Source organism: Lineus longissimus, chromosome 10 (assembly GCF_910592395.1).
Source record: "Lineus longissimus chromosome 10, tnLinLong1.2, whole genome shotgun sequence".
In the NCBI taxonomy this organism is placed as follows: domain Eukaryota; kingdom Metazoa; phylum Nemertea; class Pilidiophora; order Heteronemertea; family Lineidae; genus Lineus; species Lineus longissimus.
Window position 1 is genome coordinate 12,286,987 of NC_088317.1, and position 14,630 is coordinate 12,301,616.

Consider the following 14,630-nt stretch of genomic DNA (forward strand, 5'->3'; position numbering starts at 1 on the left):
CTGTGTACTGTGTAATTCTGTACGCCAGCAAAGACTTCGACTGTGTCCCATCATACTGTTCAAAATATTATTGAGAAGAGGGCACGTCTCCTTGCTTCGTTATGCTGTATACTAGTACCATTCAAACAGTGGCTGTTATCTGGAAAAACGGCAAATGCTCTAAATGTCGTCCCTTAGTCTCTGCAATTGTGGTAATTATGGTAAAAGGTTTGATATCTCAAGCAATCCACACGGCCGTTATAGCTCGGTGATTTTTACTTCGGGGAAACCCCTTGTCACCGTTACTATATAAAAAGCTTGCCGATCACCACGCCTATGGCACGCCAAAGCGGAATTATTTCAGCCCTGTACAAAATATTAGCAACATTTTAAAAACGATCCAACATTTTCAGAAAACAAGCCAACATTAGTGGAATTATTTCAACCCTGCACAAAATATAAGCATTATTTAAAAAAAGATCCAACATTTTGAGAAAACAAGCCAATTTTTTTTTGACATTTAGAAAAATTCGTTAGAAAAAAATTATTTTGGGGTTAAACTTTTTTTCTTCATAAAAAAACTTTAAAAATTCATTATTTCGTGAAAAAAATATTTAATTTTTTTTCTTCTCTGAAAATATTTTCCCGCAAAATTTTTTTTTTAAATGTTGACAAAATTTTACGGCAACATTTATTTTCGTTCAAGATTTTTTTCTTGCAACATTTTTTTTCGTCAACAATTTTTTCGTCCAACAACGAGCGCCACCTGTGAACAACTAATTGAACTATATCCCCTCGAGACGAGGTTTAGCTACGGGGTACTTCTGGCATGTTTCTTAACACGAATATCTTACGCACGTGCCATACACAACAACATACGAACGAACGAACGATCAGAATTCCCGACCTGCTATGAGTATGAAGTACCCCAGCTTAACCTCGTCCCTGCGCGCGAGTGTTATCAGCAGTTCATAGGTGGCGCTCGTTGTTGAACGGAAAAAATGTTTAACGAAAAAAATGTTGCCAAGAAAAAATCTGGAACGAAAATAAATGTTGCAGTAAAATTTTGTCAAGATTTTTTTTTTTAAATTGCGTGGAAAATATTTTTAAGAGAAGAAAAAAATGTAAACGAATTTTTCGAAGTATCACGAAAAAAAAATTGTTGGCTCGTTTTTTCAAAATGTTGACATGAGCCTAAAAATTTTTATCTTTTTTAAAAGATTGTCGGGTATATTTTTGAAAGTTTAAATAGTATTTCTTCTTTGTTGCCAAGAAATTTGAAGTTGCTAATATTTTTTCAGGGTTGACATAATTCCGCTTTGGCGTGCCATACGCGCCAACGACGGGTTCAATAACCAAATTGTTGGGCATATTTTGTGGTATTCGAACCAGGACACCCGGACTCTCGATTTTTCCACGTTTATCTTTAAACACGAAAGGTATGTATGATGATGTAGGCCTATTGTTATGTCTCATGAATAATTTGCTCACTTCAAAGTGTTTTTTATGATACACAGGACAATTATAAGTGGTATTATTTCAAGGCCAATGCAGTGGGAGGGAACCAACAGCCGCACTGTACTAAATGTAGAGTCAACGTATACGTCGGTAATTGCGCACACTCCCGTCGCTGATTAAGCCGAACACCAGCTCCAGTTCATATGTACTGAAGCAGATGTTGGAGTTCACCCTCTGACACCTGGCCTGATCGCTTGACGTTGTGTCTGATTGACTAATCAGGGACGAGTGAAATAAAAAGATAGGGAAGTAACTCTACTTATAGGCTTATTTATTTAATTGATAAACTTCAAAATCAATCTGTAGCTAAGTGACCACAATGACTCGACACTATAACGATTAACCATTATTACAAATATCATTGCATTTGTAAAGGTTTTGTGACATGTACTTTGAACCTTACAGCAAGACAGATGTCCTTAAATAGACCAATGGTACTACATATGCATGTATGAAGATGAGCTTTATGGCTCAGTAGTTGTTGTTCCATTATGAATATAGCCTAGTCTTGCCTCAGTTATGTGCATTCATTGAACACGGAATCTATCTTTTTCAGCTCCAACACCAAAATGGCAAGTGCCATCATTGATCTGACTGTCTCACCAGAGTCGGATATGTCTGACACCCTGATTAACTCGAAACAGCGGGAGAAACAACGCCAGAGAAGACCAAAGCCAGTTGCGAAAAGTTCGTCTTCAAGTCAGACCGTGATGACAGGAGGAATAGAATCTGTGTCCCAGGAAGTGTGCCAGAGGTGGAATGAACTTCATGCGGGAGGATACAGGGAGGTCAATGAGGTATCCCCAACAACAAAGGCAACCCAGACTCCATGGACTGTAGATATGTGTGTCACGCTCGACACAGCTGTTAATTTCTATTGTGGAAATTAATTCTAAAAATAATTTGTATGACCTGGTAGGCTTATATATGAAGTCTCTTTGACATTCTTTTATGACACTTGCCAAGAGAAGACTAGGAATCGAACTTGGCTCAAAGCCTAAATTGATGGTTTATTAAAAACCTAAATCATAACCTAGTCATTGGATACCCTGAATATTTATTAACCCCATACTCCTTACCAGTGTTTTGGAAAATATACTGATTAGTCTTAAACTGAGTAGGGAACAATGCATGAACAAGGTGGTCCAAAATGTTTGCAACCCATGGCAGATTTAATGAAATTGTACTGTTGCTATTTTTCAGATACATCACTATATACTACATTTAGTTTTGCAATTTAACTAGCATTGATCCTAGTATTGCAATCATTTGAACCGAAACTTTCCGAACTATTCTTCTCGCCTCATTTAGCAGATCAAGCTATTTTCTATTTCTGTCTGTGTAAGAAAAGTCGACTTGAAAAGAAGTGGGTGAATTTTACTCAAAACCTCAAGAATGCAATAAAACCTATTTGTTCAGATGGGTGGTTTTCAAATGCATTGACAAGGATTTTGGGATTATTTCTTGCTGCTGAAATTGTCAAATCTTATGGACATTGTTACTTACAAAGCATTGAGAGTGATAGGCTTGCTTATCAACGCCTATACCTTTTAACTTGCATTCCAGAGAATTATAAATGGGCGTCATGTCACCTAAAATGTTGCACCGTTTGGCAGATAGGTTGGATTGCAATGTCTCCAAATGCTCTGAAGCTGTCACAAGTTCCTGCTCAGACTGTGAAACAATCGATGCCAGATCTGTGGACATGTCTAACCCATTGATATCTGATAGGCACATGAGACAACTGTAGGGATCCCCATCCTTAGCTTAAGAACCGATGGGTCAGTTACACCCAAGCAAATCTGATGATACCATTGCTCACAGACATCACAGGATGTCCACTGAATTCCATTCTCTTCAGCTGATGTCACCGCTGTGGCCGATTTTGTGTGGGTGATGCAAACGATCGCAGCACAGCGGTCCCCTACACCTGGCCTTTTTCTGGGCTTCTTGGTCTGGTTGACTTCATGATACCTCTTCACGAGAGACATTTCATTTTGGACACGGACCTCTAGAGCTGACAAAACATCATGTTAATCAAATGTCTCCAAGACTCCTCATCTCTTTCATTCACAGATGTTTGGTCAAGGTACTTGGCTGTTTGTTCCATTTTCTTGTACAAGAATTGAACAACTCCAAGATAAATGGGCAAAGGAAGGGGCGAAACCTGGTCAAGTGGGACGGGAAAAAAAGCATAACCATATATGCTGTGGTTTTCCTGTGCATTTATCTTGGGGTCACCTCGACTTGCCAGACACAGAGCCAAGTCATCCCTAACCATCTTTAATGTGCGAAGAGTATAGGGACAGCTGATATTGTCAACGAATTGCCCAGTGGCCTCATCATGTATCTTGTACCACGCAGACTGGCAAGGGGCACCAGGCAAAACAAGCAGGGGAACCTGGCACCAGCACCCATGTGCCCGAAGACACTACACAAGAATTTGTAGTCGCCAACTACAAATTTCCTGACATGTTTCAAGACTCCCTGTGCAGTCTGAACGGCATTGTCGAGGTGTGCAAATTGGGTGGTATAAAGGGAAAACATCTGCCACAGATTAGTTGCATAATCTGTTGCTTCAAAGAACGAAACTATCTGGGTCCTTTCAGCACTATTGCCCTCTTTGATGTTTGCAATCTGAAAGCATAGTTTTGTGGAAGTTCCCCCTATATCACGACCCAATTTAACCCGTACCTCATTATGAAAATGTTCAGACTCCACAAAGTTACCCAGACCCTCATGTAGGGAATAAAAATCTTGCACGACCTTTGCCATGTCCTTAACACGGACGAATGCGACATCTCCTGCACTTGTACTGTTCGTTTCTTTGCGTAACTTGGCCAAGCCAACCTCAGATCTAGGGTACTCTCAACAGACAACTGTGAATGAAAGGAAATCTCAGCTTCTTGAAAAGCTTGCAAGCTAATCTCAGGATGATCTTTCAACAGCTGTCCTAATACCTTCACCAGGTCTTCATCAGTGGGGGAAACACCCTCCTTTGCACCGGCAAGAACACAGAGAAGTTCATGAAGCTTGTCAATCTCCCTTTGATTGAGAAGACGTTTCCCAAATTGGAGACAACATCCCTTGAGTGCTGCTCTTGTAGAAAAAGGACAAGCTGATGTTCTTCAAGTGTTCGTTCGGTCTGTTGACTGATGTCTTGAACACATTGATCATAGGACATCTTTAATTCATTATAACAGACACGAGTTTTTCTCGCAGCAGCGACCCGGAAATGTAACTGAGTATCACAGTCACCACTAGGCGGCAAAAAGATGATAGCAGAGCGAAGGTGCATTGAAGGAAGAACAAAGAGGACAGTTTGAAGCATAGGAAAGGGTTAAGCATTATTCAATAAAATTTTAAAAGCACAGCAAAGAGGAAAGCAGCATTAAAAGCATAGTAAAGAGTTGAGCAAAGCAAGAAGCATAGCATGGCATGCGCAGACATGCAGTGAAAAGTCATATTATTTACAACTTGAGCAGAGACAAGTATGTAAAGTTAGTTAAAAATTCTAACAGAGATAAGAAATTACAATAGAAAACAGGCTCATCTTTAGAAATAATAGCAGACATGTCAGAAAGAAAGGAAAAGAGGAAAAATAGCACCAAGAGAAAAAAATACCAACACCACAACCGAGTATTTTTAAAAATCACCTGCTTTGTCCATACGTTTGGTAAAATGAGGCCGGGGAGGTACGTTGGTGTGATAAAATCGCAATATGGCATACATAATAACCACTGGTTACGATTGTTCATGGCTGAAAAGTATTGTGTTGAACAAAATGACAACTGACTCTTTCATTGTGTTCAAGCAAATATTCATTATTCACACTTTTGCACATTATAATGAAAACGGGGAAATTGAGAAGTTGGGTGAAATTGCTCAATTACAATTCCGTGACCGAATATTTGCCAGGCGGGCCTCAGTGGCTTTCTTTGTCCTCGATCAGCGCCCTCCCTCTTTTGCAAGTTCCCTTGTACTGCGCCTTTTTGCCACGCTTCGACCCCCTCTTCGGTGTTCCTTGACCACTAGGCATCTGAGGACTGGAGCGAATTGAATCATATGGTTGAAATGACTAATAACAAAGTGTACCACACCAAACAATATATAAGGAGCCTGAATGAACAATTTACTACATGACTAATGCTCCAAATCAATGATAAATGCCTCTGATCTAAACGAGGCCGAGGACCATTTTTGTGAAGTGGTAGTGAATTGTCAAGTCGATCAATCCCCGTAAAGTATGGCATTTATAGGATTGGGACTATTTTCAGGGTCACCCTGTATTATGGATGCTGTAAAGAACAGATGACAATATCTGTTGCTTGGGTTTATAGGTCCCGAATTCATTAACATTGTTCATCAATTTGATGATAGCACACAGAACAAATGTAAAATTAACTCGCACAACATTCATTTTGATCCATGCTGTATACAAGTGGCTCTTTTTCCTGCTACACCATCGACGAGCCGTGTGGTTTGTTCCACATTTTAGCATACACCACCAAAAATTACAAAATTCCCTAATAATTTTCACTCGAAATCATTATACGTTAGTAGAACCGTGGTACTTTTGGTTCATAAGAGTAACTCGATATGGGTTCTTCATTAAAAGTCGTGAGAATGTTTGCAAACGAACCGATCTTACCTACTTTAAATGGATTTTATGCCGAAAAAGTGAAGAAATCTCTAGCAATATTGCTTGGATTTGGCCCAACTCGCCCAAGTGCCGAAATTAAAACAAACTCGCCCTAGTGCCGAATTTAGAAAAGTTCAGACACTGGAACTGATCAAATGCCGCCATCTTGGATGTCAGCATCTTGAGATTCAGGGTTTTGACAATCCTACGTTAATATGAAAAGTCAAGGACTTAGTGCGCCCCCCCCCCCCCTTTAGGTTGGGGGAGCACCCCCGAACCCCTACGATAGCGTAACGTTTTTACCTAGTACAAGGGAGGGGACCCCCCCTGGTTGGGACCATCCATGGTTCCTTCCGACACATTTTTGTTTTGGTAATACATTGTCCTTAGTGAGTGTAAGCCACTGTTATATATAATTCGGGGGACACCCCCGCACCTCCCTTTTTGGCCTTACGGCCAGGCAGATTGTTCATCATTCCTTCCCTCCAGTTTTTAAAAGTAGTTCATATTTGTTCCAATCATGGCAAATTGGTTCAATGATGCTACAAGCCTATACCAGGCCTAGAGATGCACCTCTATGGATTTCTTATGGTTGGGATTTTTTAGAGGTGATTTAAGGGAGTCAAATCCTTGTTGCATTTCACATCACGAGCAGGATGTCCACTTAGTGTCATAACAAACACACTATAACAAAAATATCCCAATTGAACTACATGCCCTGTGATATAATCACCTGATATGGTAATGTGCCATGGTTGGTTAGCATGATTATAGGCCAATGTTTATTTACATAATACAAAGGAATAAAGTCCACCCATGACTAAAAATGATAAATTTATTTTGAATTTACATCATTTATAGGCATTAATTAGTCTCCGCCGTAGGCTGAGACTTTTGCACTAGGGCATTATTCCCGCATTATTCTCGTCAAGAAAATTATTCCAGCACACTCTCGTCTAAAGGTAGAAGTTGTGTATGTAGAGACAGCAATTGATTGGAAAACGTCAATAAAGCGAGGTTTGTCCGTATTTCGATCGAGTAAATCTGGGCTCTTTTTGGACTGGAATTTGCGGTTACCGCTCACATGCCCCTTCTCACTATTCCTTATGACTTTACGATGGTACTATTCAAGAATAAGTTCATAGATGATGTCGTGCTAGGTGATCTAAGAGTATTTCATTTATTTGAAATCAAGAATAGTCTTTTTAACTGCATCTCATCCTGGGGTAAGTGTCCTGGGGAACCAACTCCGGGATCCAGAGGGAAGAACTTCCAGACAAGAATGGGTTACGTACTCAGGTTTTTTTCGATACCTTACATGGTTAGTTTGACAGTGCACCAAATACGCCTCCAAGCAGGAGGCCAGTAGCCTACTGCAGTGCGTCGGGCAATGCAGCACCGTACCCATACCCATCTAAGTCCTAGTCTACCTGTCCCTCAACAGGGATAGGTTAAGGGGACACTATTACACCCTTACATGTATGAGTTATCATTTTGAGATAAAGAGTCGAGCGAGTTTGAACAATTGGAAGTAAACCCCGCTTCCATTGGTAATCTGATATGTCCTGCACATTGTTTCAGTTTCCAGAAACGCGGCGTTGATCGATCACTTTCTGAACTATTTAGCAATTTGATAGGTCTATTATAATGGTTTATTTCATTCTCCACAGCCTACATAATATTCTATCATAGTATGACAATCTTATCACAATCAGGGTCATAGCTAGCCTTTTGGTCGCGGGGGGGGGGGGGGTCAAACGGCTCTCGTCGGGGGAGGGGGTCAACGTGACACATTTGGAAATCTTGCGGCCTAAATCATAGTAAAAAACACGTTTTTGGTGAATTTAGGGGCATTTACACCTTCCCGCTAGCTACGCCAATGACAATACTTTTACTGCGCGGTGTAACGGTTATAGTGCGGAGACAATATGAGCTATGGCTTGGTGTTGCTGTTTCATTCATCAACCATTTCAATGCATATTTGGCTTAATCCCGTTTCTTCCAGAAGTGTGGTTGTATTTTGGGGGTTTGCACAGATGGTATGCACTCCCACTGACTTGGTAGCATTTGCCAAGCGGGACTAAGCAGGGAGTGAAAACAGCCAATTTGACTAACTTTTGGTGGAGGATAGTGCTTCGAACCTATCGCCATGTAAAAGAGTTTGACAAATCCTCCTTTTCCACACTAAAGAAAGTTATATGAAGTTATATGAACTTGATTATTGGGATTTAATTCCTTGATCAATCTGGTCAAAACTAGAAGAAGAGGAACAAACATTCCTTCGCTATCAATATCTTTTTTCATATGGGAATCAGCAAAATGATCAGCCCTCGCAAGCGAATCGTACATGTTAGCTTGATCATTGACCCCATAGAAGTGAGGTTGAAGTATTTCTAATTCTTTTGTATACCCAACGTTAGTGACACATGCAGGCACTTCGTATATCTCGCCCCCAGGTATATCATTAAACGTGCTCTGTATTATAGACTGCGCGTATTAATAGATCGGAAGTGTCACGCTACCGCGCTGGTGACGAGGCAGTTATAAATTGCAGAGCACGTGTGGCATCAGATCATTTCGCGTCAAGCCAGCGGTCTCCCAGATACAACAGGAGAAGTGTTCACGGAGTATTTTTACAGAAATTGCTTACTCTTTCCACAAGTTAGGATGGGTACTACTCTTTACGTCACGTTAGGCCTGGCCGTTATAGTTCTTGTTCAGGTAGGATACATTTTCTTTTGATCAGCAATTCATTACCTTTCTGAAGTCGTTGTGTGACAACTTAATGTGGTATTTGCAGACACGCTGTTTTTGGGTGACGAAAAGGAGTTGGTTGAGCATTTCGCCGTTTCAAGTTGCGTGTCTTTGACAAATGATGGACCGAGTTGCACAGCTGTAAAGGATTTTGTATCAATATGGGGTGTGAAATTTTGGTATATTTTATCACCCATTCTCATATTGATAGGTCGCCTCTTGAGTAATATCTGAGTCGATCCGCAGATCGACTATACGGTTGAAATATTATCACTTTCAAAAAAGATAACAACAATTGCGCGGAAATTTCTGTTTTAAGCTTTCTCTAATTTGCCCATGGTGGCCATTTGACATTTGAATCAAACTGTTGCACCGTATTAGTTTCCTATGGGGGACATGCATGTTTAAAACTGTACGCTGTTATTTTGACTGATGCACTTCTGGTTTACTCGGAATGTGGCGACTTTATGATAAAGAATAACAGGAAGTGCTTTTATTCTACTGGTACAGTTTACAATTCCATAAATTTGGTTGTGTACCCTTTTTCATTCGATACAAGTACCATGTATAACATCTTATATTTACTAGAGCGTCTCGAATCCACTTTCTAATAGCAAAAGAAAGAAATGCGCTTGAGAATGATTAAAACATTAATTTCCACCTTGGGATTCACCAATTACCTGGCGAAGTGTTGAGGCTATATTCAGACTCTTCCCAAAAAACTCCATTTGAAAACCCCTTCAGTGCAGAAACATTTTGCATCTGAAGAATCGATGAAAACAAAATAATTTTCAAACTAATCTTCTTTTCACACATAAAACACATCTCAGTTGAACAAGGGTCTTCAACCGTGTGATACATTTAAGTCTGACATGTCTTAAACATATTAGAGTGCCAATTTCTAACAACGCGTCAGAATGGACGAACATATTTAGTCACATTTTGGGAATTTTGCCAATCAATCTATGACTTTTTCGTGATCAGCGCGACAAATCATGAAATAGACTTAAATGTCTCTATAAAACATTTACAGCGATAATAATTGCAAGACAACTTCACTTGATTCATAAAATGTGATCAATAGAGGAAGGCAATAGCAATTTCTTTATGGAAATGGTTGTTTGGGAAGCTGACCACGCATTGTCAGAAAGGATCACAGCAATTTATCCAGGCGATATTCCAACTTGAAACATGATGGAAGTTTTCGATGTTTCATGTTTGAACGCAGTCAAAGTAATATGATTTGATTTCGTGATTTTCGCATGCTTGCTATCTACACCGATGATAGCATTGGCTCGAATACATTTTCAATATCCGCTTAATGTCATTCCCACACACTTTTTAAAGATAATATTTTTTTACTATATATCACACAGTCATGTGAAAATGATTGTTATTATAACGACAAATTCTGATGTCGCAGTTTGTCGGCAACTACATGTACTGCTTTCCCAATTTTTATTCCCACGTGCCACTCGCAATGATAACAATTGTCAGGTGAATTTACCCGTCAAATCGTTGTCGGGACAAAAAATCCACCTCATTGGAGTATGAATTGTGTGGAGTGTGAATTTATGATTCTCGCAGGGATCGAGCACATGCAGTTTCGATACCGCGGGCGGCAAATTTAAACTAAGCAATCGAATTTCCTTAAACTTAACTAACTGTATAATTCAAATTAAAAATATTTAACGAACGGGTAGGCCTTATGCTGAACCAAGAAAATATCACTTTTATAGTAAGGCACCGACAAAAATAATTCAATAACTAAATATTTCCAGAATTGGAACTTTCAATATGCAGTAAGTATATTCCAAAAGTATCAGAACAGAATGTAATAATATACAGCCAAACATGTATCAGGTTCGTAACTTAAAAACTGGGCAAAACCTACTGCACATCTGGAAATTTTGAAATTTTATAAAAGCATAAATACGTACTGAATATAAATTTCAATTTCGCCGGTGTGTACAGATATACAGATACTATGTATACCAAGTTTTAGCAAATTTGCAAGCATGATAGCTGCATAAGGCATTGTGTATAACTTGATTTCTATTTTCCTGCCCACAATTCAATTCGAACGGCGCGCCCTTTTAAAAGCAGGAGGCTACAAAGCTGATACCTTTCTGAATGTCGCGTTGAAATCTGTTTTCCTACCAACATAAAAAAACTTGGAGAACATCTTCCATGAATTTGATTGGTGGCATTAACTTTATACCGTCGTCCGACCTAGATTTTCTGAGCTGTCGGAAATGACTACCGGTACAAATGTTTCTAATAAGACAACTGTATGAGTGTCTGATCGGAGTCACCAGCCTGAGATCGCACGAGGTGATTTTCTCCGGCCTGAAGACTCTCGACCGCAGGAAAGGATGTCCAAGGAACAAAGGATTCTTTTTTCGCTTTTAATATTTGAGGTATTGACATCATGGACTCTTCGGGAACTAAATTCCATAATCAATTAAAATTAAATATGGCCGGACACTGTCTTTACCAGGGAAGTACTTTCGACTGCTACAATTGCACTTTATTCGCAGCCAGCAAAGTATCAAAGTTGTTGATTATTCGATGCATTTTTCGTAATCGGGATTTTTGCGATTCGTTATTTTGTATTTGCTGTCCAGGAAATTGCATTCTGGCTACCGCATGGCTTTGTAATACACAACCGGCAGCCGATGAAAATTTTAAATTGATACACAGTTGCTCACATAAGTCAACTATCACGTCAAAGTTCATAATCTAAGCAGAGGGTGATTGTTGGCGGACAATTTGTCTAGAAATTTTCGTGGTGTAGCAGTAGAAAATGTCTCCCTGACAATAGTGTCCGGCTCTATTATATTCTAACGGATTATGCTACAGGGTTTTATGGAGACCATGGCCGTTAATACCTGAGAGATTAAAAGCGCATGACATAATTTCAACATTTCACACTGGTATCTCCGATGCCACTTGATTGGTATTAGGATTTGCTGTTGGTAACTGATCAACATGACTCTGCGGCCACATGATGGGATGTCTTTGCCAGCAAGTCGGTGTGCAGTATTTCATGTTATTGCCTGTGTCCTTGTGAATCATACGTTATTTCTATTGGCATTCAGGCTACTTCGCTGCCAATAAATGTAATTTGGCCGACAAAAAGTTCAGCTAATAATAATGTGTTCGATTAGTTGAGAGCAATTTGTCGAACGTGTCAGCTGATCCGTAAATGCACTGAATTCGCAGCTTCCGATGGTTCATAGTTAAGAATTCCGAAACGCAAGTACGAGTTGTCTCGAGATACGTACATGCCGGCCCAGTGTAATGTTTTTGAGTGAATCCATTTTCAGCGCCTCCTGCATTGTTCGGTAAACGCTAAAAAATGTGACTCGTAACTCTGTGTAGGTCCATTTGATGCACGTGTTTGAGTGCACATCTGTAGCGTCCCTTATTCCGTCTGTAATGACATGTATGGTACTAATTGCTGGCAAGGAATTATCACGAAAAACTCTTCAAGCTAGGAAACCTCTCCGTCAAGTATGAATCATTTTGTTTTTGAATGCGGAGGCTCCAAAACGTACTAATCGGTGGAGCACTAATCAGTAACATTAAGTTGCTTATTCGGTGTGGTAGGAAAACCAGTCATAATGCAGGACTGAGTGTTTGGGTCAAAGGATAAACCAAACCCTTTCGTTACCGGAGAAAAGGCGGGCCGTCTTTTAGGCAGGTCTGAGGCCTGGTCGAATATCAATCTCTCTTTGACGTTGCAAGTTTCGGGCATTTCATATGAACTGCTTTTTAGCCAGGATGACTGGTTCCTTTTTTGCTGTCACCTTTCCACTGTTTGTTCGGTTTTTCAAATGTGCAACTAGACAGGTCGAAGGCACTTTTCAGGGGTAGTGCGTTGAAAATTGGACCGGTGGTGATTTCCAGAGTCGCCCAGGCGTAGACTACTAAAGGTGTCGGGATCGATAATGCTGCTAAAGACCTTTCTTCTGACACAAGTCTGGACGTGCTGTGACATTCGATAGTCGACAGGTTGCCGAATGACTAAAAAGGTGGCTAGATTTGCTAGTCAAGAGTGCAACGGAGCAAAGCCCCCTCTGATCTCTCAACCTACAAGTTCGTGCAAGGCGCCCAAAAGCGAGCTCATTTTATTCTTGAATTTCATTCTTTATCGAATGCATTCATTGTTCTTGAGTCCATATATATAACCTTTACATGTATGAGCTAGTTATCGGCAATGTTATACTCTAGGATAAGCTCCTGCATGTTACCAACAACCGGGGAGTTGAAACGTACAGAAGGGGTTAAATCATCAGACATAACTCATTACCATACAACCGGGTTTAAAAAGTCTTTTGGGGTGCGGGGCATTTAAAACTGTTACACCGACATTCTGGTTATAATGTACACCGGCATTCTGGTTATCATTTGCTTGAAAAAACATTTGGGTGATAATGTATGAAAAATTATAATTGAAGACGGTGCGAGCTCGCCGATTCTATAACAGCATGGGTAATATTGGACTCACTTCGGCCTGTTATTAAACAATGATGAGGCAGGGTTCTCCATCCATCACGTTTATTTGCCCGTGCCGTTTTAGGCCTATCGACAACCCTGAAAATTGTTTTGTGGGGGTCGATATCATCAAGATTTGCCCTGGGAATTCTGGCCGAGGTTCGAACGGATTTTCGATTTGTTTAAAGACAATACGACCCTGTATAAGGCTAGGCCTGAATTCCTTTAACTGCGGGGTAAGGGCAAAATAAGGTAATGTCATTTTCATAATCCTGAAAAATAGACATTTTATATCATGAACGCGCGCATCGTCCATCAGTAGCAGATTTGCTTGCTTCGTCAACTTGGGGTATTAACCGCCGTGTCTTACCCTCTGGCTGAAAGAAGCATTAAACACTTGACGCGTCTTTATTATTTAAGATGCAAATAACACTTTGTAATCAGGCTACACTCGATGTTAAACGTTCGGTGTACACCATCAACTCCTTGAGAGCAGGTGCAACCCTGTGGCACGATGAGTTTCTCTGCAAATTTTGTCTAACCTTGCTCAAAGGAATCTACGTCCTACATGTATCTCACTGTTTTAATTCATCGAAAACTTCGATCAGACGATGACTGCCGTGAGAGGTAGATACCAGGTTTCTTTAAGCGACCACTTACCATGCGTGTCTATGCATTGTGCAGGCCGTCGCACACAATGCTTCAGCATTGCGCTCGCTCCGATTGGTTGAATAAAGAATCCAAGCTCAGCCTACTTTATGATATGCCTGGCGAGGGCCGAGTTGGTGCGAGCAGTGCGAAATAGACATGGCGTCTTTCATTCATACGAAATCTTGTATAGAGTAAATGACTGCTTCAATGATTCATCCTGCCATTCATGTCTTTAACCCTTTCTGATGTCGGGCGATTCGGTAGAAATAGGCACCACTACAGACGTCAGCTGCGCGTGCCCTAAACTTTTAACGGCGGGCTAACGGAGCGGCCGATAATACTTCAACGTCCCGCTGCTCAATTAGGGTGTGGCGATTAAGTAATATGTATCTGTTTATTCCTCCTTTAGTTAGAAGACAAAAAAAATGTGAGAACAAGGTGGTGTAACAACAAGTAAAAGTGTAAGTAAAGTATGTAAAGATTGGTATTGGTAATTTGACGTCGGCCGCAGTGCGGTATTACAATGAGAGTCATGCACTGTATGTTGAACATGCTTAGATCATGTAGATGATCACGTGTTGACCAT

At 40.3% G+C, this 14,630-nt stretch overlaps 1 protein-coding gene across 1 annotated transcript in view; it reads left to right on the top strand.

Annotated features, from left to right (window-relative positions):
* The first annotated feature begins 8,731 nt into the window (after window positions 1-8,731).
* Window positions 8,732-14,630, top strand: part of LOC135494759 (uncharacterized) — a 101,965-nt gene continuing 96,066 nt past the window's right edge. Inside the window, exon 1 of the mRNA XM_064783029.1 lies at window positions 8,732-8,860. Within this exon, the coding sequence (XP_064639099.1) occupies window positions 8,807-8,860 (54 nt within the window). The 5' untranslated portion in view covers window positions 8,732-8,806. The remainder of the gene's footprint in view (window positions 8,861-14,630) is intronic.